At 42.7% G+C, this 27,528-nt stretch overlaps 1 protein-coding gene and 1 long non-coding RNA gene across 3 annotated transcripts in view; one reads left to right on the top strand and one right to left on the bottom strand.

Moving 5' to 3' along the window:
• The first annotated feature begins 491 nt into the window (after nt 1-491).
• On the top strand, nt 492-8,047 carry LOC103002540 (uncharacterized). The gene is made up of 3 exons (XR_452168.2): nt 492-989; nt 1,427-1,590; nt 7,011-8,047. It is a non-coding gene; the product is annotated as an uncharacterized LOC103002540 (long non-coding RNA).
• Nucleotides 8,048-19,043: 10,996 nt separating this feature from the next.
• Nucleotides 19,044-27,528, bottom strand: part of ABHD17C (abhydrolase domain containing 17C, depalmitoylase) — a 55,953-nt gene continuing 47,468 nt past the window's right edge. The window contains exons 2-4 of one of the 2 annotated variants that reach the window (XM_057544310.1): nt 25,134-25,221; nt 24,172-24,351; nt 20,170-20,307 (exon numbers count right to left, since the gene is read on the bottom strand). In XM_057544310.1, coding sequence (XP_057400293.1) covers nt 24,184-24,351; nt 25,134-25,221 — 256 coding nt within the window. In that variant the 3' untranslated portion in view covers nt 20,170-20,307; nt 24,172-24,183. Of the gene's footprint in view, nt 20,308-24,171; nt 24,352-25,133; nt 25,222-27,528 lie in introns of both variants that reach the window. The other variant, XM_057544309.1, reaches the window with a different exon arrangement.

Below are 27,528 nucleotides of genomic sequence, written 5' to 3'. Positions count from 1 at the left end.
TGGAGTCTGTGTCCACGTTTTCTGCACTGGGACAGAAGCCTTGATTACCTGGCTAAGCTGGGGAAGCAATGCATTCTCTCTCCAGGCCTTTCTCAGAAAGCTGATCTTGACCGTCACTAGGTCTGTTATCGGGATTCTCTTTCTTGACTTCTTGACTTTCTTGACTTCTTGGGAGGTAATGAGCTGGGTCCTATGGTAGGTTTCCCTCCCCAGCCTTTCCTTTCAAGCAAATTTAGAAGGAACCCACCCAAGTGCCCCACGCCGTACCCTAATTCCTGATTTCTTTCTTAAGAGGACCCCCCAGATTCCAGGACCCACAAGCATTTGGAGGCTGCTGAGCATTTGGTACAGGTGGAGAAGGGTCAGCCTTGCTTAGAGCAATGAGAGGGATAGGTGGGATTCTCCTCTCTCCCATCAGGAGAGAGTAGATTTGGGGCCTGCAGAGAATGAGGTCTCTGGAGAGAAGCCTGCACCACAGGCGTCTGAGAGATGAAATAGTAAAGAAGGATTCTTGTCTGCTGATGGGCTCTGAGAAGTGCTTAGTCATGTTTTCTCAACTCAACACAGAAATGCCCAGCACATTCCTTGGTGTCCAGCTTTCTTTATCACAGACCAGTGCCCCGGGGAAAAAGAGCAATGCTGATGAATTACAAACAGGCTCTGCTTGTCTAAAAACAGATTCTTCAGGCAGAGCTCCATTCAGCACTTCCACTCAGCACTCTGTGATGGACGGGGTACGTGGGTAGTTCTTTTTTTGGATGAATGTTGGCAACATGACTCTGGCATAATTACTACCCATACTTTCCTCAAGTCAAGGTCTTGCTCTTATACATGCAGACACAGGAGCTGGTCAAGAAAAGCTGCACTGGGTTTTCTGGTTTTGGGCAGAATCTCCAGATAGAGAGGAAATATTCTTAAATGGTGTGACCCCACCCAGAAAGCCTGCCCTTTTCCTCCATGTGAATTTGCCTCCAGCCTGTCTTCCTCAGGTAAGCTGCTGCCCCCTCAACCACATCCTTGTAGTAGAATGGCCTACCTGCTCGCTGCTCCCATAAGCTGCCCAAGTCTGGTGTTTTCAGTCGGCTGGCAGGATCCAAGTTTGTCACTTAGAGCAAGAGTCACCGCACTCTACCCTCTGGCCAGCAAAGCCAGCCCCCTGCCCCTATAGCAGCCTGCCTGTGTGATGTTTAAAAGCTGGCCACAACTGTGGCTTCATCCTTCAAGCCCCAGACTTGGTTTTCCCAGGCAAACAGCAGGCAAACCTGGGGCAAGGGGGGGCATGGAAAGTTGGGAAGCAGCTGGGGTAAGGAGCGAGTGGCTGTTGGCTTTAAGGCTTCCAGCAGACCCCACAAAAAAATAAAACCTCAGGGATGCCAATCCTAATAGCAGCTCGCAAATAATGGGCATATTTCAATTCCACCAACAGGGGTCGCCCTTGGACACCAAGCCTGAAGCTGGCATCCGAAAAGGGAAATTCCCAGCCATGGGCCCTGGGGCCAGATACCCAAGACTCAGAACTGCTCAGTTCCTGTTTTGTTGGATGCAGATGAGGTTGCCCAGCTGAGGAGAGACAAGTCCTCAGTTTTTCTGGTGAGTGGAGGTCTGCACTGGAATTTGGGACGGGAAGTCCTAGAACACTGGCCAGCCACTTAGGAGCTCTGAAAATAGATTTCTACATCTTTCTCTGCAGTGTCCTCATTACCATACAGAAAGAACGTTCTTTCCTGTGTTTTTTCTGTCTAAAATACATGTAAACTTTGTGCCTGTACATGATGTTTTCGTATCACTTTGTTCTTTTTCCTAAATGCAAAAATCATACGTGTTCTTTGCAAAAACAAAGAAAACTTCGAAAATTCAGAAAATGAACAAAGGAGAAATCAACTAACTGCAAACATAATGTATGTACATTACAAAAAGCTCAGAAAATATAGAAAAGCACAAAGGAAAAACATCACTTCTACTCAAGATCATCTCTGTTAACTCATAGTGTATAACCAAGTATTTTTCCATGTATAAATTACATATACAGATGCACAAATATGTACATGTATGTAAGTATTCCATAAGTAGTTCAATGTTTAGCTCAAAATCCGTCTCTTCCACCAGCTCGCACATTTTGGGAGAGCAGGGGCAGAGTCTCCCAAGTTCACCCCTTTACCTACAGTAGCGCCTATAATGTCCAACAGAGAGTTGGTGTGTAGGAAGCATTTACATGATAAGTAAATGAATACACAGATAGAGCATTTTTTTTGGCTGCACCGCATGGCTTGCAGAGTCTTAATTCCCCAACCAGGGATTGAACCAGGGCCAGAGCAGTGCAAGAGCCGAGTCCTAACCATTGGACCACCAGGGAATTCCCCAGATGAGCATTTTTAATTTAAATGATATATTTATACATGCAGTTCACGGGAAAAAAGGCCCAAATAGTTCATAAACATTTGAAAAGAGGCTCAACTTTGCCCATAAACAAAGAAATGCAAACTAATGCTACATTGAAACCCCTATCAGATTGGCAAAAATCCAAACATTTGCTGATACCATCTTTGTTAGGGGATGGCGTGAGGTTGGAGAACAGAGCCTTGCCTTATACCTTGCTGGTGACATTTCCATTTGGTACAACCTCTGAGGGCAGTCTGCAAAGACTTTTGAGAATGTACATAATATTTGACTCAGCAGTTCCACTTATAGGAATTTATCCTATAGACAGTGTTGCACCATGTGTGAAATGACATGTGCAAGGTTATACATTGCAGCCCTATTTGTAATCACAAAAAATTAGAAACAGCCTAAATGCCTAGTGGTAGGGCTAACTAACGTATGTTACATTCACATAATAGAATACTATGCAGCTATTTTTTTTAAAAGAATAAGGATCAGTTTTATGTATTAAAATGAAAAATCAAAGTGTAAATCAATGTATATAGCAAGCTACCATTTGTCCAAAAGGGGAAAGGAAAAAGGATATATATTTGCATTTACTTATAGATGCATAAGAAATCATCTAGAATGCTATACAAGAAACCAATAACATGATTTCCTGTCTGTTGCTGGTGATGGTTTTGGTGGGGTTGTAGGATGATAGAATAAGACAGGAATAAGAAATAGACTTTTCCTTGTGTATGTTTTTGTGCTTTTTCATTTTTGAACCAAGTAAATGTGCTACCTAGGAAAAAAGTGAATAAAATTTTAAATGGCAAAAAAATTATGCCATATATAATAATAAGCCTTTTTTCACTTAATAATATACCGTAAACATTTCCCCAAGTCTTAAATCTCCTTCAACATCATCTTTAAATGGTATACTGTTTCCTAATATGGACGTAATTTATATAATCAATCCCCTAATACTGGTTTCAGTATTCTAAATAAGGCTATGATTTTGAACACCTTTGCACTTCTCTCTCATTATTTCTTCTGGATAAATTTAAGTTTGCATCAGCTTATTTATTTATGTATTATTTGTTTTATTTTTGGCTGTGTTGGGTCTTCGTTGCTGCACGTGGGCTTTCTCTCGTTGTGGCGAGCAGGGGCTACTCTTTGTTGTGGCGCACAGGCTTCTCATTGCGGTGGCTTCTCATGTTGCGGAGCACGGGCTCTAGGCGCACGAACTTCAGTAGTTGCAGCATGTGGGCTCAGTAGTTGTGGCTTGTGGCTTAGTTTCTCTGCAGCATTTGGAATCTTCCCGGACCAGGGCTCGAACCTGTGTCCCCTGCATTGGCAGGCAGATTCTTAACCACTGGGCCACCAGGGAAGTTCCTGCATCAACTTAAAGCCAACTTACCCTCTAGAAAAGTTAGATCAGTCTCCATTCCAACAATCCACACGTGAGTGGGCCTCTTTCCCTGAATCCTCTTTAATACCTGGTATTCTTTTTTTTTTTTAACCCATTGCCAACGTAGTAGAAAATGATTATATTTCATTGTACTTTTAGTTTTCATTGCTTCTAGTTAAACACTTTGATGTGAGCATTTCTAGTTCTTCCTTTGGAAGTTGCCTGCTCCAGAAGAGAATATATCACGGGCCAATCACACCAAGCATTTGTGAGCTTAGTAGATCTTACTGAAGAATTGCTGCAGTGAGGGCTCTAAACTGCCTTGATATTAGACAGTGTCCTGGCAGGTCACAGAAGCATTGCTCGTTTCTCCAAAGATATGCAACTGGCCAACAAGCACATGCAGAGATGCTCAACATCACTAATCATTAGGGAAATACAAATCAAAACCTCAATGAAATATTCCTTCACACCCATTAGGATAGCCACTATAAACAGAACAAAACAAAATTAGAAAATCACAAGTGTTAGCGAGGCTGTGGAGAGATTGTACACTATTGGTGAGAATGTAAAATGATGTAAGCACCATGGAAAACAATATGGCATTTGTGAAAAAATTAAAAATAGAACTACAGTCTGATCCAGCAATCCCACTTCTGGGTCTATAGCCAAAGGAATTGAAAGCAGGGTACTGAAGAGACATTTGTACACTCATATTGATTGCAGCATTATTCACAGTAGCCAGAAAGTCCCAAGTGTCCATCAACTGATGAGGAGATAAACAAAATGTGGTATATCCATACAACAGAATATTATTCAGCCTTAAAAAAGGGATGAAATCCTGACTTGGATGAAACTTGAGGACATTATGCTAAAAGAAATGAGCCAGTCACAAAAAGACAAATACTATATGCCTCCTTTTTGGGGGGGGGGTGGACCATGCCACACGGCTTGCAGGATCTTAGTTCCCTGACCAAGGATCGAACCCAGGCCCCCTGCAGTGCAAGCACAGAGTCCTAACCACTGGACCGCCAGGGAAGTCCCTATACGCCTCCTCTTTACTGAAGTACGTAGTCAAATTCATAGCACAGAAAGTAGAATGATGGTTGCTAGGGGCTGGGGGGACAAGGAGCCATCGTTGAACAGAGGTAGAGTTTCCTTTTTGCAAGATGAAAAAGTTCTGGATATTGGTTGCACAACGGTGTGAATATACTCTGAACACTACTAAACTGTACACTTTAAAGTGGTTAAGATGGTAAATTTTACCACAATTTAAAAAGAAAAAAAGAAGCATTACAAAGGAATTATGACTAGGGTTTTCCTTCCAACACGGATGTCAAAACATGATCCTTCTCTACTCAAAACCCTCCAATTTACTTCTCACTCAGAGCAAAATCTGGAGACATGATGGGCAAGGGCCCACCTGCTGCCACTCCAACCACAGGCACTAGACATCTTGCTTGCTTCACTCTAGCCCCCTTTGGCGTCTTGCTGCTTCCTCAGCACATTAAATATATTCCAGCCTGAGGCCCTTTGTGTTGATACTCGCTGTTTCTTCTGTCTGAAATGATGCCTCTTCAGCTATCTGCATGACCCCGTCCCTGACTTTATTCAGGTCTCTGCTCAAAAATCACACACTCAGAAAGGCCTTTCCCATCTTTCCTATAAACAGAGTCTACATCACCATCACTCTCTAGCCCATCCCCTTACCCTGATTTATCTTTCTTTTATTTTTTTTCTTTTATTCGTTGTTTATTACCTATTGTCCCAATACCACTGGAGTGTAAATGCCAGTGGATCAGAAATAGAGTCGTTTATGGGACCTTCCTTGTGATGCAGTGGTTAAGAATCCGCCTGCCAATGCAGGGGACATGGGTCCGAGCCCTGGTCCGGGAAGATCCCACATGCCATGGAGCAACTAAGCCCATGCACCACAACTACTGAGCCTGTGCTCTAGAGCCCGTGAGCCACAACTACTGAGCCCGCGTGCAGCAACTGGTGGAGCCTGCGCGCCTAGAGCCCGTGCTGCGCAACAAGAGAAGCCACCACAATGAGAAGCCCGCATGCTCGCCGCAACTAGAGAAAGCCCGTGCACAGCAACAAAGATCCAGTGCAGCCAAAAATAAATTAAAAAAATAATTAATTAAAAAAAAAGACTCAAATGTTGCTGCCATTGGGAGACTTTTTCTGCTCTCCCCCATCCTGAGTTCTCATGGAAGCTTGTAGAGAATTCTGTTGTAAAATCACAGCACTGTGTGTGTTTGCGCCCCTCTCTTCCTCCTCCTCCCCACCTCCGGCTGTGAGCTTTGTGGCACAGAGATGCATCTTACCCATCTCTCTGTCCCCAGCCTAGCACAATGAGAGACTGAGTAGATGCTCAATAGATGCATTAATGGATAAATAACATTTCTCCACTGAGATTTATACCGTACTCTCAGAGAGAAACTCCTGGCAAGGGAAATAAATACATATGAGCGAAATGGTATTTAAATACTCCATGAAATTCCTAGACAGCCAAGAGGAAGCGTTTTGTTTTGTTTTTATTGCTAATACCCTTAGCCAGAACCTGGATACCTCATGGTTTCAGTGGCAACATAATAAACACATCTGATATTTTTTTGTAATGCCATGAAATGTTCTTTCCAAAAGTATAGAAAGTACAGCAGTGTGGGAATGAACTGTATTTGAACTGCCACTAATGTATAAAGTAGATAACTAATGAGAACTTACTGTGTAGCACAGGGAACTCTACTCAGTGCTCTGTGGTGACCTAAATGGGAAGGAAATCCAAAAAAGAGGGGATATAGGTGTACGTATAGCTGATTCACATTGCTGTACAGAAGAAACTAACACAACATTGTAAAGCAACTATACTCCAATAAAAATTTTTTTTAAAAGTTTAAAAAATATTATATAATTGCTCTTAAGCTTGCATTAATAAAATAACACATTTTCTTGAAAGATAAATAAATAAACAAACTGCCACTAAATCAATTGTTCTTGGGCATTTCCCTTTACCTAGATCACCTCTTGTGTAAAAAAGAAGGGGTGGACTGATTCAGATGTTGCAGACTGATGGCCTGTAGACCCCATGGCTGCAGGGGCGGGTGCTTCATTTGGTCCACACGGTGTATGTGTCATAAAAATGTGATTGCCTTTCCATGTCACCACTTCTTTACTCAGTACTGCCTCACACCTGGCCCACTTTATGCATTTACGATGCCCTCTTCCCCCGTAGGTGGCAGCGGCTCTCATCTTGGACTAAATCCAGTTTTCTGCATGGGGTGCTGAAGGAAGAGGCCTCTATTTGATATCTGAAGCAAAAAGCTGGATTCATCGTTTGCAAGGCAGTAAACACGGCAGACTGCGGATCTCCTGTAGAGTATTTGGGAAGTGTGGGGCTGGGGATTAGTAGACTCTTAACAGTGGGAGTATTCAGGCATTAAGTGACCTTTAGCAGAGGCAGCTTGGTCACTGGAGCAAGGCTGTTGCTGATTGGCTGGCCCTCAGAAGCACGTGTACTGACCAGAGGAAGCTGTCCTTGATGAATTGGGACAGACTGAAAACCTGTTCTCCTGGTTACTTGTTCCAGTGGCCAAAGAACAGTGAGTCTTTTCTTGATCGGGAGGATAGGAACGATTCTCGGTAGGATCCCTTTTTTATTTAAATGTCAAATAATCCAGCTCAGAGATTTTCAAACTTTAACATGAATCACATCAGATCACCCGGAAGGCTTGTTAGAGCAGACTATTGGGCCCCTCTCCTGCAGAGTTTCTGGTTAGGTAGGTCTGGGAAGGGAGCCAAGAATCTGCACTTCTAATGAGTTCCCAGGTGATGCAGATGCTCCTGGTCCAGGGACCACTCTTTGAGAACTACTGGTCCAGCATCCTAGGACTTGTAGTTAATTATTTGCTGTTCAGAAAATATTTAGGGGGCTTCCCTGGTGGCACAGTGGTTGAGAATCTGCCTGCCAATGCAGGGGACACGGGTTCGAGCCCTGGTCTGGGAAGATCCCACATGCCGTGGAGCGACTGGGCCCGTGAGCCACAACTACTGAGCCTGCGCGTCTGGAGCCTGTGCTCCGCAACAAGAGAGGCCACGATAGTGAGAAGCCCGCGCACCGCGATGAAGAGTGGCCCCCGCTTGCCACAACTAGAGAAAGCCCTCGCACAGAAATGAAGACCCAACACAGCCATAAATAAATGAATAAATATTAAAAAAAAAAAGAATGTTTAAAAAAAAAAAGAAGAAGATATTTAGGGAATTCCCTGATGATCCAGTGGTTCGGACTCCGTGCTTCCAATGCTGGGGGCCTGGGTTCAATCCCCGGTTGGGGAACTAAGATCCCGCAAGCTGTGCAGCGTGGCCAGAAAAAAAAAAAAATATATATATATATATATATATATATTTAACACAATAAGTTACTGGTGAGTCTAAGAATTCTGTAAATGATTTTGTAAAATGGTTATTAATCACAGCCACATCTATATACATTTGAAAAATAATGGTAAATATATAAGAGAAAGATAATACTCCTTCTAAAGTTAATGACTAGAAAATGTGAATTCCAGGACATATTGTAGTAATTCTGTCCTGTCCCTCCCCTCCTCTTCCTTTCCCAACTTCCCCCTCAGAATGTGTGACGCATCCTGTCCTGGGGAATCCTAGACCAGGTACTTCCCAAGGAACCTCCCAGGTTTGTGATTCTATGTTTGTGGCAGACCGTGTTTTAACACATGAACTTCTGGTCAGGGTATGAGCCATGTTAGTAAAGTGATGTAAATTGAAAGTACAGGAGGCAAGGAAGTTTACAAGACACTTGGGAGAGGAAGAGAGAAGGGGGAGGAGGAGGAGGAGGAAGAAGAAGAAGGAGGGGGAGGAGAGGAGGGAAGGAGGAGAAGGAGAGGAGGGGGGGAGGAGGAGGAGGAGAAGAAGAAGGAGGGGGAGGGGAGGGGGAGGAGGAGGAGGAGGAAGAAGAAGAAAGAAAGAGAGAGAGAGGCTGGCTGACTTTAGAAATTCTCCTTCATATCACCAAGGAAAACTGTCCCTCTTTATATCAGTGTAAGTGCTGGGTGATATCAGATTGTTGTGGTCCGTTGAAGATAAACCATGTTGCAGGCAGGACACACGCTGTCCTCAGAAGGAAAGTTTGGCACGCCCCTGCGTTTCTACTGTGACAGTCTGAGGTAGGGCCATTGCGTGTAAATGTGTGGAAGAGAAATGGAAACACTTTGTGTTTCTGAAGAAAATTTTTACAAGGAAAAAAAAACCCCAAGGGATACTAGGACACATAAAAGCCATGGCTCTGCGTGATACGGTGCCGGGAGTGAATGCTGCCATTTTCCCATATCTTCCCAAGAGGCTTTCACTAATGGGTTCATTGGAAAATTATTTCAGTAGAGACCACAATGTTCTATTTCTACAGGTGGTAATAGCTAGTATTTTTATTGAGAGCTCAGTATGTTCTAGGCTCATACAATCCTCACCTGAGTATTATGAAGTAAGTACTAAGTCACCCTTATTTCACAGGTGAGGAAACTGAGGCACAGAGCGGTCACATTGTGTCCCTGTGACACACAGGGAGTAGCCAGTGGAGCTGAGATTCAAGCGCAGGCAGAGGGACTCCCCAGATGCATGTTGAACCGCTAGGTCATAATCCTCTCAAAAGCCTAAAGATTCGATCCCCTTAATCACTTTCTCGGCTTGTTTGTTGTTTCCTTTAGAACACATTATGATTTGATTTTTTCATTTGTTCACCTGTTATTGTCTGTTTCTCCTCCTAGCATATAAGCTGCAAGAGGATAGGGGCTTTCTTCACTGTTGCATCCCCAGAACCAAGTGTTTGGGCTCATAAACATTTGTGGAAAGAAGGAAGGAAGGAAGGAAGGGAGGGAGGGAGGGAGGAATTCTGAGTATCAGTCAGCTTGATAAATGAGGTCTGATGAAAAGAATGCCTGTTATATATTTTTTTCTATCGACCACTAATTATGCATCGAGCGGTCTTGCTTTTAAAGAAAAGCCCACCTGTGTCTTGCACTGAAAAGAACAGAGGTCATCTTTAAGGTGACAGCAGGCAGTGCAGAGACAAAGCACTGCCCAGCTACATCCATCTGCCCTTTATGTACATCTTCCCTTAGGTTGCACTGAGACCCTGAGGTAGTGGCATGGCTCTGTATTGGAAGTCCCAAGCTTCCTTCTAGTACGTCACCTGGGTCATCTCTGGTGCGTGGGATTAGTAAAGTAGGAAAGAGGCGGCAAAGAGGAGGCCTCGCATCTTTTTACTTTAAATATTCCTGTATTATTTGAATTTCACCACTCCCCCCCCCCCATGAGCATGTGTTATTTCTGAAATGAAACACAAGCAATAGACAATATAAAAAGAAGAATTTGTAAGACAGGGATTGGCAAACTACAGCCCATGAGCCAAATCTGGCCCACCACCTGTTTTGTTTTTTTTTTAATTTAATTTAATTTTTTAAACATCTTTATTGGAGTAGAATTGCTTTACAATGTTGTGTTAGTTTCTGCTGTACAACAAAGTGAATCAGCCATATGCATACATATGTCCCCATATCTCCTCCCTCTTGCGTCTCCCTCCCACCCTCCTCATTCCACCCCTCTAGGTGGTCACAAAGCACCGAGCTGATCTCCCTGTGCTATGCGGCTGCTCTGCCACCTGTTTTATAAATCAGGTTTTCTTGGAACACAAGCACATCCCTTCCTTTACACACTATCTATGGTTGCTTTAGTACAACAGTGGCAGAGTTTGAGTATGGAGACCATATGGTCCACAAAACCAAAAATATTTACTCTCTGACATTCTATAGAAAACATTTCCTGACCCTTGATCTAAAATAATTTATTTTAAATTCCTTATAGGTCCCCCCCCCCAATAGAAATGAGACCTAGTGAAACCAATTAACAGAACTGGGTTCTTTCTGCCTTCTAGGAAGGTAATCACCGGCTATATCTTGTTAATTTATTCAACGGCTATGTTCTCTGCATATACAAAGAATATAAGATAATTGCTCAGCTAAAAAAACAAACCTTTCTTAGCATTTCTAGAAATACAAACATCTGTCGGGATACTGCAAGACTCAGGAACAACTACGCTGACCACCCTGCTTGACTTTCCCTCAGAGCATCTGGTAACACTGGGCGTATTACACATTTATCTGATTATTGCCTGTTGCCCCACTGCCACCAGAATGTAAGTTTTACTACATTAGGGATATAGTAAGCACGATTTATGTATAAGGAGCTTGATACTGAGGCAATCTAGATATTTGGTGTTATTGGAATTGATGGTGTTTATCGATTTCTTCCTGTGGTTTTGCAAAAAAATTTAATGTATTTTGAGTCTACTTATTAAAGTAATAATGAAGCAAAAACCCATTAGGGTTTCCCCAAGTAAAACTGAGAATATCTGTTCCGCAAAACATGTCACGAAGAAAATAAAAAGGCGAGGAACAAACTGGGAGAATATATTTGCAGCACGTGAAAATAAAAGATTAGTTTGAATATCAAGAATATATAATCACCTGAAAAAGAGAGAACTCTATCAGAAAAGTGGGCCAGAGTCATGCACAGACATTTCACATGAAAGAACGTACAAAAGGCCCATGTGTTTTTGAAAAGTTGCTCATTCCCATGCATAATCAGGGATGTAATAGTTCACATACACTGTTTAGGCAAAAATTCACAAAGTCAGACAATGTCAAGTGTGAATGACTAGGGACTTCCCTGGAGGTCCAGTGGTTACGCCTCCACACTTCCACTGCAGGAGGCGCGGGTTCGATCCCTGGTTGGGGAACTAAGATCCTGCATGCCACGTGGCACAGCTGAAAAAAAAAAAGTGTGAATGACTAGAACTTCTATCCAATGTTGATGGGAGGGAAATCAGTGTCTTACTTTGGAAATGACTTGGCATTACCGAGTGAGGCTGAACAGACAGATCCCCTACTTAAAATGGGGCCCTGCAAGCAGCATCGCTTGGGAGCCTCTTAGAAATGCAGAATTTGGGGGCCCATCCTGGACCTACTGAGTCAAGATCTGCATTTAGATGCCCACTGGAGGCCCCTGGGGAGCTTTTAAAAGTCCAGATGCCCAGGTGGCACCCAGACCAGCTAAATTGTAATCTCTGAGGGTGGGACCCAGACATCAGCATTTAAATTTTTTTTTTTTAATTTTTATTTATTTATGGCTGCGTTGGGTCTTCGTTTCTGTGCAAGGGCTTTCTCCAGTTGCGGCAAGCGGGGGCCACTCTTCATCGCAGTGCGCGGGCCTCTCACTATCGCGGCCTCTCTTGTTGCGGAGCACAGGCTCCAGACGCGCAGGCTCAGCAATTGTGGCTCACAGGCCCAGCCGCTCCGCGACATGTGGGATCCTCCCGGACCAGGGCCCGAACCCGTGTCCCCTGCATCGGCAGGCAGACCCTCAACCACCGCGCCACCAGGGAAGCCCCAGACATCAGCATTTAAAAAAGCTTCTCAGTAATTTCAACATGTAACTAGGGTTAAGAAGCAGCAACCAGACGTCTCTCATATCATGAGAAATACAAAAATATCTTTAATAGCTAAAATCTGGGAGATAACCAGTATGTCTACCAATAGTAGATCACACACACACGCACATACACATGCACACACACACACACACACACACACATTCTTACTATAAAGAAAAGCAAAGGAATGACTAGTAGAAAATTCAGGATAGTGGTTACTCTGTGGGGTGAGGGAGGAAAAGGCATGTGATTGGAGGAGATGCAGGGAGAAGGTGAGTTTCTAAGGTCCTGGTAATATTCTGTATCTTAGGTTCAATAATGGAAATATGGGTGCTCATTTTTTTCCCCTTAAACTATAAAAATAGGTTTTATCCACTCTTTTGGATAAAATTTTAAAGTCTAAAAAGTGTTTTAAGAGGGCATCTTTCATATCCGTTCTTCTGAGCCGCCTTCTTCAAGGCGTCCCACCCTTTCCCAGACCTCATCTGCTGCTCTCCTCCAAGCTGGTTTTCTCTGCCTTTGCTAAGAAGTCAGAGTCAAGAGGATCCACTGCTCTACCCACCTGGATCTTTTTTATCCCAGAAATCCTGGCCCACTCCAGGTCCCACCTTAGAAAGTTCTGGACGGGCTCGGGATCTACATGTGCCTCCCAGGCCCATCTAAGGGGCATCTGGAAGTCCAGGGAAGGGAGATCTGAAGGGCACTGAAATAGGAGACAGTATCTGCACATGTCTGGAAGGCCCTGGGCCCTCCCACCCTGAAGCAGACAGAGCCAGACAGGGCCAGGTGTCAACAAGTTGTGTCGGGCCAAATGGTAAATCATTTAGCAGCAGAGTAATGATTAAGCTACGACAGGGTAGACTGTCTTAAACTAGAGTTTTCAAAGTGTTCTCTGTTTTGTTCTAAACCCAAACTCAGCCAGACATTTAATGAGTGGGTCTAAGACCCCACTACCTCTTGCAAAGCTTTTCTACCTACAGAATTTCATCTGATCCTACCAGGACTGCGGTGGGGATTGCTACCACTTTAGAGATGAAGAACAGGCTCAGAGCAGTTAAGAGAATTGCCCAAGATCACACGGTATCATGGCAGAAAAAGTCACAGCCAGGCCTGCTGTCTCTAAGATTCTTCCAATGATCTCAGCCCCTTCTGGGTCTGTGAATGCTTCTGCACTCAACTCCCGCACATCCAGAGATGCCCTCCTTATGCAGAGAGCTCTGACCAGCCCATGCCCTTCCCTCCCTGGGCCTGCCTGCAGAATACATTCAAGCTCCTTAACCTCCCCCAAATCCGTACTCCCAGTTCCTGGAATTCAAAAATATTGGCTTTAAAAGGAGCTGTAGGGCTTCCCTGGTGGCGCAGTGGTTGAGAATCTGCCTGCCAATGCAGGGGACACGGGTTCGAGCCCTGGTCTGGGAAGATCCCACATGCCGCGGAGCGACTAGGCCCGTGAGCCACAACTACTGAGCCTGCGCGTCTGGAGCCTGTGCTCCGCAACAAGAGAGGCCGCGATAGTGAGAGGCCCGCGCACTGCGATGAAGAGTGGCCCCCACTTTCTACAACTAGAGAAAGCCCTCGCACAGAAACGAAGACCCAACACAGCCATAAATAAATAAATAAATAAATAAAATTAAAAAAAAAAAAAGAATTTAAAAGGAGCTGTAGACATTACTGTCTAGTTCAGTGATTTTAATCCTTCAGAATCACTGATACCTTTGAGAGTCTGCTGAAGTTGTGGACCTTCTCCCCAGAAAAATGCCCATAGGTACAGACATCTCAAAGGGGCCACAGACCCCAAGACTCTTGTTAAGAATTGCAGATCAAGTATTACAATTTTGGTGTTTTCTCCAAAAAGTAAAAATAGAATTACCATACAATCCAGAAATTCCATCTTTAGATATATATCCAAAAGAATTGAAAGCAGGGTCTCCAAATATATGTGTGTGTGTGTGTGTGTGTGTGTGTGTGTGTGTGTGTATACACACCCATATTCATAGCAGCACTATTCACAACAGCCAAAAGGTGGAAACAACCCAAATGTCCATCAACGGATGAATGGATGAACAAAATGTGGTCTATCCATACAATAGACAATTATTCAGCCTTAAAAGGAAGGAAATGAAATGTTACATGAATGAACCTTGACAACATTCTATTAAGTGAAATAAGCTAGTCACAAAAGGACAAATACTGTGTGATTCCACTTCTATGAGGTACTTAGAGGAGTCAAATTCACAAAGACAGAAAGTAGAATGGTGGTTTCCAGGGTCCAGGGGAGGGGAAATGAGGGGTTAGTGTTTAATGGGTACAGAGTTTCAGTTTGGGAAGGTGAAAATTTTCTGGGGATGGATGGTGGTGATGGCTGCCCAACAGTGTGAATGTACTTAATGCCACTGAACTGTACACCTAAAATTGGTTAAAATGGTGAATTTTATGTTACATATATTTTCCTCTGGCTGGGAAGGAATAGGGCCAGGCCTCCTTGTTCCAAGGGCTGCGTCCCAGGCCCTCTGCCTGGGCAAGCTCTGTGCAAGCTCCTGCAGGCACGACTATGTCTTCTTTGCAGAAATCCTGGTAGGCAAGGCCTCAGGGAAGAGGAGGCATCGGAGCTGGACGGCATGGGATGTGATATTTATATGAACTTCGTCTATTGGCTTAGTAACCCTCACACATGAGAGAATGAGATCTACTGAGGATGACTTGTTCTTTCTAGCTTGGGGAGTAAGACAGTGCCATCCAATGGATTCCAAAACAAATTATTTTAACAAAAGATCCTACTGATGATATGTTTTATAACCACTTCGCATGAATTCTGAAAGAAGGTTTGGGCTTTCCTCTTTATAAAGACTTATTGACAATATATTTAAACATCAACAACAAAGATGTCCATCTATTAGCATTTCAGTGCATATCCAGCTCTTGGTCCAAGTTTGAATGTGTGAGGGTGTGAAGAGAAGAATCATACACGGGAGCTATTTAGTGATCAGTTTTACCATATAACGTATTTTGGCAATTTTGTCATGCCACTAAATGTTGTTCTATAGCATCGTTTATGATGGTTACAGAATAATGCATTGTACGGACATAATAAAAACAAAATCCCTGTTGCTGGAAACTTAGATTGTTTGCAAGTTTTCACTTTTACTAACAGTGTAGCAGTGATTATCCCATATAAGCCCACGTCATCTTCTTGATTATTTCCTAAGGATAAATTCCTAGAAGCCAAATTGCTAGATTAGGCTTTTGATTCAAAGTATACTTTAGAACGTTTGTACCAACTTGGTGTGTAAAATTAGCAATATAATTTTAAAGTAACTATTTATCCAAACCTTTACCACCAATGGGTATTATAATTCAAATATTTATACCAGCTTATAATTTAAATGGCATTTAATTATTTGAATGTATTTTAAAATATATCTATTAGATTATTTGATTAAATCTGTAAGTGATTATTTTGGGCAATAATCTCTTCAAATAAATATTGAGCAACCTCTTCAAATAAATATTTGTACCAAGTTTATAATTTAAAATGGCATTTCATTGTTTAAATGTATATATATTTGATATAGTCATTTGATAGAATCTGTATGTGATTATTATGGACAATAATCTCTTAAGATAGTCTCTTCACATTCTGTGCTCTTTGATAAAGAATGCCTCATCATTTGATTATTAAATATATTTTTACATTATATGTCCTATGCTTTATAATGTCGCCCCAGTTTGTCACTAGGTTATGCTATTTTTTCTTTTACTATGAAAGTTTTTTATTTTTAATAAATCAAACCTAGAAATGTATTCCTTTGTGGTTTCAAGCAGTAATGATATAGCTATGGTCAGGTGAATACAGAATACTGAAGCAGCTGTTGGCAGGGGCTACAGTCAGGGTCATGAAAAGTTTTCTAGACTCTAGAATCTGAAGGACTGAGCCTTTTCAGTCTTAAGACTTCCCACCTGGAATTCTTCTATCTGGTAAAGCATGTGTCTGCATCTTTTTCATCTTCAGTTGCCCTGGCTATTCTTGGCACTTTGTTCTCCCATACAAATTTTAGGATCACCTTGTCAGTTTCCTGACAAAAAATCCTGTTGGGATTTTTACTGGAATCATTATTAATCCTATAGGTCTATTTGGGAAGAATATATTAAAAATGAGCCTTCTTATTCATTAATATGGTATAGCCCTCATTAATTTAGGTTTTCTTTAATGTCCTTCAAAAAAGTTTTATGATTTTCTCCAGAGTATGTCTAACATGTGTGTTAGATTATTCCCAGTTACTCAATATTTTTTAAAGCTATTGTAAATGGTATCTTTGTTCTTAATTGAATTTAAAACATTTTTAACTGATGTATAGAAATAAGATTGACTTTTCTATATTGATTTTTGTGTCCAGCAACCTAACTAAATTCTTATTACATTTAATAATTTGTAGATACTTTCTGGTGTAGCTGTCTGGTGTTTTATCCAGACATCATAATCTGAGTTTTATTTATTTTTCATTTCTTTAAACATTTTTTATTATGGTATAATCTACATATCATAAAATCTACCCCTTTTAAGTGTACATTTCTATGATTTTTGGTAAATTTAGTGAGTTGTGCAGCCACAATAATCTGGCTTTAGAACATATTCATCCTTTTTATTTTTCCATGTCTTATACCTTTTTCATTTCTTTGACTCTGCTGCATTTGCTAGGGGCTTTGTGTAATTTTGAGCAGAAGTGAGAATGGTACTATAGCTAATTCCCAACCTAAAATGGAATAATGCTTCCACTGTTTTACCACTCAGTACAATGCTTGGTTTTTCAGTTTGTTTTGAGATAATCTGTTCATAAAGTTGCTTTCTAGCCCTAGTTTGATAAGAGTTTGCTTTGGTTTTTAATCATGAATGGGATATTGAATTCCATCAAATGTTTTGTCTGTGTCTATTGAGATGATCATATGATTTTCCTCTAAAAGGGGAAGCTTCCAATTAGTCTCCCCACCGTGGAGGGCGCTCTAGGGTTTGTTTACTGTCCCCTGAGCTCCACCAGACTGGAAAACCAATGCTCAGGTTAACCTAGTCCAGAAAATTCCTTCCAAGAGAAAACTGGCTTCAAAGCTCCTCATCTTTACCTAGTATTTGGCCTACATAGTCTTTATTTTCTTACCAGTTCATGCGTCTAAGATTTTTCCATTTTATTTAGTAGTGCTAGTTTGTTTTTGCTTTTTTTTTTTTTTTTTCCCCACAAGGAGAGTTGGTCCTCACCCCAAGTACATCTTACAGCAGAAAACAGAAGTGGCCAGATCTTTCAGGTTCAGTACTAAGTATGTTTTGTAATCTGAAACTGTCATGAATGGGGTCTCTCTTGGGATTCCCACTGTCACCACACACACCATCCTCGGAGAAAGGCTGTCCCCATGTCAAACTCTGCGAAGAGTAGACAAAACCCCCTCCCCGGTTTTGGGGAGAGACAGGAGTCAAAAAAACATGAGCTGCTTCCAACAGATATAAACCACCTACATCAAGTTATAAAAACAATGAACTGAAAGGGCTTTGCCACCTTAGCTTCTGTAATTGTCAATCTTATTATCGTTTCCCATTAACTGCTGAAATTCGGCGGACAAAAGTAAGTTTACTAAATAGTTCAGGAGGGAAAAAAGGGGGAACTGTTTACAGAAGATGCAAGCAGCAGACAAACGGGATCAGAAATCAGGTCTCTGGAAACCTAGGTTAGCTGCTCTCACACCCCAAAGGCAGGCTGTTGGATATGCTTCTTTCCCTTCTAGGTCTCCTGGACCTCTGGGATGGTACCACCTCTATAGCTTCACTGATGACTCCCCTAGGTGAGCAGGGCCCCATCCTTCCAAGGTCCCCCATTACAGGTACTGATCTAAGACCAGGAAGTAGCCTGCAATGTGCTGGAACACACACTCACGGGAGCATAGCCCACGCCCTTACACCTTCCCTCCATCACCATTTCTCTTCCTGCATGCCCAGAAGGGGTGTTCTGAGAGTCGAAAACAAGCATCCCTCAGTTGCTCTTTTTCTAGTCAGTGATCAAAGGACTGAAAAGACTCAGCTCAGGTTTTCCAAAGAAACAGGCCTGTTCTCCCTCCTAGCCAGGTCACAGTGAGATTGCCTTCATCATTCTTGTTTCATAGCCAGAATCCATTGCCCTCTCTATTTGGATTCCATCTGTACTTTACTGCTACAGGCTTTATATCTTGGCTTCTCCAAAAGTAATCTATGGTCTTTTACAGAACAAAAACACACACCTTGGGACCTACTGTATAGCACAGGGAATTCTGCTCAATATTATGTAACAACCTAAATGGGAAAAGAATTTGAAAAAGAATAGATACATGTATATGTGTAACTGAATCATTTTGCTGTACACCTGAAACTATCACAACATTGTTAATCAACTAGACTCCAATATAAAATAAAAAGTTTAAAAAAATATATACACTTTGAGAAAGGTAGTGACGTTTGTAAGCTCCAAGGGTGTCTTCTTAAATCTAGACAGAATGTTTTCTTTGATGGAGAGATGAAGGAAAAAACCCACACGAGCCCACACATTCTGATCCATGCATCCTTTATTCCATGACCAACCGCTGTGTCGCATCCAAGCAACAGTACACAAACTGGCAATCAACCGCAATCCAGCTGTACAACAATCTGAGGCTTACAGTACATTTAAGGCTTTTAAATTTGGAAAAAAAATTTTTTTTAATAAAACCAAAGAACCCTCAAACCCAAACCCCCAACCAACACAAGTAGTGTAGCAATTTTAAGCATCTTACACTTCTGATGCTTACTGGCGCAACTCCAGTGTCAAAACCCAAATAACTCCTAAACTAAAAAGATTAGTTTAGTGAAATTTTAATTACATAAATTTTTCAAAGCATAAACTTGTAATTTTTTGTCTTGGAAATGTTATAAAATTTTTTAATAGCAAAACATAGGAATAAAAACGTATTAACAAAATGTATTCAATCATTTACATTACAAACAAGGAATCTGCAGTTCATTGTTGTAGCCTGACAAAAGAAAACTATCCATTAAGAATCTATGCACAATGTAATTGCAAATATGTACAGTACTTTAAAAAAGCCTACAAGGAGGACTTTACAGAAGGAAAGTCGGCTAGGTTCTTTGTTAGACCAACCAGACGATCAAAATATTAAAACTCTGTGGACTAGTAATAAATTTACACTTAAAAAAAACCCCAGTTTCCTTTTAAGAATATTCCAGTTATATTTATATGGTTCCAGTTGATGAAGCCGTTCATGATAGTTCCAGTAAATTACCCTTTAATTGATTTGTTTGGGGGAAAGATCGGAGTGTTAACAAAAATTAATGAAGGAATTTTCAACACGATGGTTTCCAGTTACACTATCACAGCTTCACAAATGGATTGGACCCATGAATCTAGTGGCTGAAAGAGAGATGCAGGTCACATACTGAGAACACGGGTGGAGAGAGGCTGAGTCCTGCATAAATGAATCCTACGTGGTGGGTAAGGAAGAGAAAGGGGTGTGAGCATCTTTTATAGCACGAGAAAACGGTCCCCCCACTCAGCTCTCATTCCCATTCTGCAAGGCAATGAAGCTGGGAATCACAACTGTTCAGTTTAACATGATGTGTGAGTTAGTAGAACCTCTGGATATGAAAGACCAAGATGCCCTCAGCTCTTTGAGTAGGACCCCTGAAAAGCTGGGCACTTCCTCGTGGTTATCCCGCCATGACAGCTATCCAGTTAAAGCATGTGCAAAACCGAGGATTCTTGTGTTCACAGTAGATGAGGTAAAATCAAGTCATCTTCTTCAGGAATTAGGAAGTTCGTGAGATATGAACTGTTTTAGCCTTTCTAGGTATTGTGCATAAAGCTCTATGTCATTATGGCCAGCCCCTTCGACCCAGAGGGGCTCCACGGCCCGAGGACAGCGCTCGTACATGGCCAGGCCATGGGAGAAATCGATGACCTCGTCCTCTGTACCATGAATGACCAACACAGGAGAGGTAACTTTAGATATCTTGTCAATGCTGCAAGAGAGGAAAGGGGAGGGGGAGAAAAAGGACTCCTTTAGTTATGCTCACAGATGACAGACATCACACTTAATGGAACCGAGTCGGCGTTCACAGGCAAGGAAGGTAAGCACGCGAGGGTTCTTTCCCCCCTCAGTTTTCTAGTAATTCACTTTAAAAAAAATTAATTTTGCATTTTGCAATAATTCTGGATTTACAGGAAAGGTACAAAGATAACATAGAGCTCCTATCCACCCCAACCCCTTTCCCATAAGGCCAACACCACATGTTACCAATAGTGTATTTGCCAAAACCGAAAACCAGCATCGGTACGTCACCAAACTCCGGACTTTATTTGGATTTCATGAGTTTTTCCACTGAAGTCCTTTTTCTGTTGCAAGATCCAATTGAGAATACCACACTGCATTTAGCCGTTGTGTTTTTGTTAAAGTATTTTATTAAAAACAGAACTCCTAAATGTCATCAGACTAGCAATCCAGTAACTAATATTTCTGATATATTCATATTTTGGAGAGAGGATTTTTTTTTTTAAATAAACAAGCTAGACCTTAACATACCAGAATGAATACCTCTTTTGAAATCTGAGCACTGAATCCACAGCCACTCAAGTTTTCAGGACTCTTTCCGTGTATGCCACCTTCAGCACCGATTAACAAGATCCTCAGAAACCTCATTTCATAAAAACAAATACCTCATTTTTAAATAAAAACCATGCTATGTAGCTTGAAAACTTAATGTACAACACCAAGATTGAATTCTGAATGATTTCTGACTGTTTACAAAAATCGAATCTACCCACAAAGGATGAATATTTGAGCATCTCCAAAAGAATGTGCTGCAGACTCTGAAAGCATTTCCCAAAGAGGAATTAAGAAGACTGTAAACCTTGTTGGGCTGCGTGTGTAGGCAACTTCTCTGACGGAGGTAACTGTCATTTCACCTGCAAACACATGGAGACAGGCGACCCTCTGTCCAGTCTGGCCTCCTGCCAGAGACCCCCTTACTGTTGACTTTCTGTACCTGATCCTAGCCAAAGTTACAAAGGGATCAAATTGGTACTACCCGTAGGGATCATTTTGTTAAAAGTCATAGCTAACATTTACTCAGCATTGACCACAGCCAGGTGCTCTGCACTTTACATACAAAACCTCATTGCATCTCCAATGAGCCACAGTGAAAGAGGAAGGACCATCTCTGTTAAACCAAGGAGGGAACTGAAGCTCGGAGAGATCATTTAAAGGACAGACGTGAGGCTGTGGCGATAGTACAGAGCTCTGACATCCATTACACATTGCAAAGATCTACAAACAGCTGTCGCAGAGCCTTATTAACAACTCAGGAAGTTGCCAGCCACCTCAAGACATCCGGGAAGACTGCAAAATCTCATCAGCCGTGTCATTTGCCAAGATCAGGGCCACTGTGGAAGGGGTCAATTTTGCAGATTAGGAATCTTGTTTAGAAATCTACTTTCCTCTTATATTTAAATTTTAAAGTGACTTCCTCTAAGAATGCAAGAGTCCAGTTATATTCAATTTAAAAATCTATTTACTGACAGCTCCATGCTGCATGAGTTAGGAGACTCTCTGCAACCTGGAGGATGGATGTACCTGAGGTTAAATGCCACCGTCTGATTCTAAATGTAAAGGAGGTAAAAGAAAATAAACCACCAACCAAATAGTAATCAGGACTCCCTATCTCTATTTTTTTAATACTAAAAAAGAAATGGGAAAGTGCCTTCCTTTAAAGACAGGGGCAGGGACTTCCCTGCTGGCGCGGTGGTTAAGAATCCACCTGCCAATGCAGGGGACATGGGTTCGAGCCCTGGTCCGGGAAGATCCCAAATGCGGTGGAGAAAATAAGCCCATGAGCCACAACTACTGAGCCCATGTGCCACAACTACTGAAGCCCGCGCACCTAGAGCCCGTGCTCCACAACAAGAGAAGCCACTGCAATGAGAAGCCCACGCACCACAATGAAGAGCAGCCCCCGCTCGCCATAACTAGAGAAAGCCTGAGCGCAGCAACGAAGACCCAACGCAGCCAAAAATAAATAAATAAAATTAATAAATTTAAAGAAAAAAAGAGAGAGAGAGGGACACAGAGACAAGTGTGCATTTGGTAGCAATGGACACCGTAAGAAAACATTCCCCAAATTCAATTAATGATGAAAGTCCATGTGACTGTTAATGGTTTGAAATCTATCATATTAGTACTTTATGGTACTGAATAGGATGAATGGCCTTTTCTGGCTGTTTCCACTCACCAACCTTAATTAAGCTGCTTAAATCGCTTAACTTTCTAAGCCTCAGTTTCCTAGCTGTAAAATGAGTCTTGTGAGATAAGAAGCGTGAAATGTTTGGCCGTGGACTGGCAGATCAGACAAACCCAGTAAAGACTAGTTGCTGGTTTCCTATTAATGAATAAGCTATAATTAGTTGTCGTGGCTGTATTTTAAGGTATATGCTAATTTAAGAGTCAGGGGGAAAACCTATTCATTTTGTTGCCAGGGTAACTCTTGGCATAGCTTCCCACAAACATGCTAAATATCTCCCTTTCAACAAACTGGCCTCTCAATACCCATTCAGCACAAATAAGGCCACATTTGAGTCGCACATGGGCCCTACTTATTAGCATTCTCAGCCACGCCACTGGAAATTTGCAGTTCATTCAACTTTCCCATGAAGCTGAACTTCATTGAACCTGGTACAGGGTGCACAGAAATGAAGTTCACCCAAGGTGTTAAGAGAAGGTTTCTTCTTGTGAAACAAGCCAGTCTGTGGAACAGATGTTTATGTAACCAAATGATGTTCTTTTTCTCTCCCAGCAATAACAGAATGACAGCAATGAATGGGTCAATCAAAATCTGAAAACTGTACATACTTCTGTTGAGGCTTTTTCTACAGTGTGGCCGCGTGAGTCCTGTTGTCAGAATCTTGGCCCGTTTAGCAACGTACCATGGGCAAATAGTTTTTAGTAAATACTTTCCTCAGCTTAGATTTTTAAAAACAAGCAGAAGTTTTCAAAGAGAGGTATTCAAGAAAGCAGTGTGCTTGCTGCTTTTGCATGTATATACAGCTGCCCATTTTTCTTCCTTCTATTAGGGGCCTAGAAAACAGCAGGGACTGGGGTGGCAGGAGTTCTGCTGTCCCTGGGGCGCCGGCAGGAGGGGGCCCGGCTGTGGGCTCGCAGGCACACGCTTCCAGCGGAGGGTGACGGCCCCTCTGCAGGGGAGGGGGTCTTCAGTGGGCGGCAGGAGGAATGAGTGTTCGCACTGGTCTGGGGCTGTGGGGAGGGGAGGGAAGGACCATCCACTTACACGGTCCCTGCAGCCCATTACCAGCTTGCCAATAGCTCACGTCACTTTTTCTCTTACCTATTGGCCTGACTGAAAAAGTAACAGAAATTTCAAAATTGGGGATGCTTGCGGTTTTTCTTTGAGTGTCTAGACCACTGCTAATGGTCTCATCACAGATTCTGCATTTAGCTCTCGTGATTCAACAATACATGTCCATCTGAGCGAATGAACGAACACTGAACTAGACGTTTCTTTAAGACATGTGGGCACTTTTTTTTTTTATCCCGCACATCCAGCTAAACCAATTAATCCTGGATATCGGTACAAGCAAGGTCCTTAAACATCATCTGGTAGATTGTTTTACAAATGAGTCCAGCCCAGAGGACCAAGTTTCTGGCTGGTGTACATGTCATATCCACCTCTACGTTCCCTGAGGAGCCCAGCACAGGGGCTGACGTCCGGCTGCATTCAGGAGACATTTATCAGTAGCCCACAATTAACGGTGGCATCTGATGTGAAGCTGGGTCACTGGACGCCTTAGCACTAGTTGGACAGGAGTGAGCTTACCTGGGGAAAGCATCAAAGCAGTACGTTTTCCTGGTATCGGGAAAAGCCACGCGCAATCCAGACATCAGAGGCGAATGGAGAATTACGGCCGCACACTCGTACCTGGAGGCCAGGTCTACGGTGGGGACAGTCCCAATGCTCTGACCATACAGGATGATGTTCTCGGGGCTTACGCCGTACCTGGAGAAATCAGAGGGCGTGGGCTGTTAGCTGATGTGTGAAAGAAAAAGAGAGTGAGACCAACACTACAGTATCATAAACTCACAAAACTTCCACACCTGCCAGTTTAAAACCGTATCATTTCATGGGTACCCTTTCGCTGAAGATGGATGTGAATGCCACAAAAATGTTAGGGGCCTATCTCAGTACTAAGTGACTGAGATTCTGTCCTCCACAACTTTTGCAAAAATAATGAACATGACATTTTTTTCCGGAAATTAACTATATAAATGCATCATCAACTTCATTTCAGTGTTCCCAGAGTCATTTCATTTCCTACTCTCCCCTCCTGAGTTCCTTTGGCCATCCTAAATGTATTTCTGAAATAAAAACAGAAGCGTGTTTGCTAGATCATAATATTATTATTAGAGTCCTTTAAGTGAGGTTTTAATAAAATACGAAAGAAATTAACATTTATCATCAGGAAAAGGTACTGGGAGACAATTACTTTAAAGGCGAATATATTTTCTACAGCCTCTCCTTGCGGTTTAACCCTTCCGAGTCTTTCAATCCATCAATGGTCTCCCCCTCCACTGTCTGCCAAGGTTTAGTTGGGTAAACAGCTGTGTGGAATACAGGCTTCATTTCCTGGCCTGCCCGGCAGCCTGGTGTGCAGACAACTAAGCTTTGGGCGTGGGCTGTGAGCAAAAGTGACATGTACAACCTGCAGGTCATAACTTTAAATAGAAGGTCCCATGCCCTCCCCTTCCCGTTGGTGGGGAGTAGACATGATGGTGAGCTACCGTGGTCCAAGCCGAAGAACAAGCACCCAGACGTGATGGAGGAACAAAATAGACGAATCCCAGGAAAACAGGTACGCTACATATGAACCTACAAAGGATATCCACAATATATTAAGAGTGCGTAGAAATAAAGAAGAAAAAGACAGACAAAAGAAATGAAGACATATCGCAGAAAAGAAAACATGATGCCTAATAAACACGTAAAAAGATGTGACACTCAACCTCGTTAGTACGTGAACATGCAAATTAAATCCACGATTTATTTTTTTACACCTAAAAGAAAGGCAAAAACTAAAAAGTCAGACAATGTCAAGGCATAGCAAGGACATGGAAAAGTAGAAGTCTGTGACATTGCTTGCAGGAGTATAAATTGGTATGAGCCCTTGGGAAGATAATGTGATATTATCTGGTGAAGTTGAAGGCTATAACCCAACGATTCCAACTTCTTTGCATAAATACCCACTGTAGTTTACAGGGCAGTAGGACATGCTTTCTTTTCTTTCTTTCTTTTTTTTTTTTGCTGGGTAATGTAGTTTATTATTATTATTATTACATTATTATTTTTAATTGAAGTAGTTGATTTATAATGTGCCAACCTCTGCTATACAGCAAAGTGACTCAGTTATACACATATATATTTTTTTAATTTTTAAAAAATATTTATTTATTTGTTTATTTTTGGCTGCGTTGGGTCTTCGTTGCTGCGCGGGGGCTTTCTCTAGTTGCAGTGAGCGGGAGCTACTCTTCCTTGCAATGCACGTCCTTCTCATCGTAGCGGCTTCTGTTGCTGCGGAGCACGGGCTCTAGGTGCACGGGCTTCAGGAGTTGTGGCTCGCGGGCTCTAGAGCGCAGGCTCAAGTAGTTGTGGCGCACGGGCTTAGTTGCTCCACGGCATGTGGGATCTTCCCGGACCAGGGCTCGAACCCGTGTCCCCTGCATTGGCAGGCGGATTCTCAACCACTGCCCCACCAGGGAAGTCCTATACATTCTTTTTTTAAAATACAGTTTTCTATTATGGTTTATCCCTAGGACATGCTTTCTGATAACAGCCTTCAGTGAAAAGAACTGTCAGGCTAGAGCTGAGGCGGGTGGCAGGATTTCACTGGGCTGCCTCTCCCTCAGACTCCCTCAAACTCCACAGGAAAATGGGGGCCCTTAGAAAGGAATCTGGGGGGGGAATGGCTATTTCTGGCTGGTAAGTGCTGTTCTGCGCTTTGCAGAGAGGCGACATCTGGGCTGTGCCGTGAGGGGCGGACAGAGACTGAACACGTGGGGATAAAGAGGACTGTCATTAAGCAGCAGCAAGTCACACAGGGCCGGGGTGGAGCCCAGGGAGCAGCTGGGGGGCTGGGGGGCTGAGGCGAGGCTGCGCGGGCCAGCAGGGGGAAGATAAGGAGGTAGCGCTTGTCCTGGAGGAGGTGAGGGGCCACTGGAGACGTTCAGGTCCAGGGGACAGGAACAAGGCTGTGCTTCGTGAAGATTCCTCTTCCTGCGGCACGCAGGGCATGACAGAGCATAAAAAGGAAGCAGGGAGATAGGTAAGGGACTGTTAAGAATCCTACAGGGAAGAGGAAACAGGAACGTAAAAATCGAAGACAAACAAACCAATGAAAAAGAGATGCTCTCTCCTCCCCAGACGCAGGTAGGAAATCACCTGCTCAGAACGAGGATGCACCCTCTCTTCCTAAAGGGAAGTTTCCGTGTGGCCCCAGCCCTTTGAACTTTGACACCATCTAATACAACTGTGCCTGTGGAGGAGGGTCCCAAGATGCAGGTCTTGTCTGATGTTCTTGCCTGGGCTTCATTTCAGTTGGAAGAACAGGTTATTAAAAAATGGTCAGCAAAAGGAGTTTTGACGGAAGGTTTGAGGAAGGAACTCATGTCTGCAGCATTCTGTGCCTTAAATCCCTATGTCAGAGACCATAGCTTTTAAAACATAAATCCCTTCAATCAGGATGAAATGATGAGAGATGTGAGAAATGAACCCTGTTCTAGTGCATCAGCAGGCCATCACCCAGGGTGATGCTTTTTACTGGAGGGAAGTTATCCCAGGGACCTCCCTCCACTGTAACTGCCACTGAATTCCTTCTTTGATGGACTGGGAGGTCTATGTCAGTTGAATTTAACTGAGAGTTCAAAGTCCCTTGGAGGGGGAGGTATAAATAAGATTAGGGGTTCCTTCTCCCTCCACAATTTTCATCAAAAGTAGGCTATGACATCCCAAAGCACGAGGGCCATCGGATGCTGCATGCGGTGGGGTGTGGGGGTCAGAAGGCACCTGAAGGTAAGAGTACCTCCAAACCTCACATGTGAAGTGTAGGCTCTTTCCACAGTGGCCGTCCCGTGGCAGGATATTTTGCTATTAATTATAAACAAATAGATCATAAATCAAAAA

The sequence above is a fragment of the Balaenoptera acutorostrata genome, chromosome 3 (assembly GCF_949987535.1).
Source record: "Balaenoptera acutorostrata chromosome 3, mBalAcu1.1, whole genome shotgun sequence".
Taxonomy (NCBI): Eukaryota; Metazoa; Chordata; class Mammalia; order Artiodactyla; family Balaenopteridae; genus Balaenoptera; species Balaenoptera acutorostrata.
This window is presented reverse-complemented; position numbering and strand designations above follow the sequence as displayed.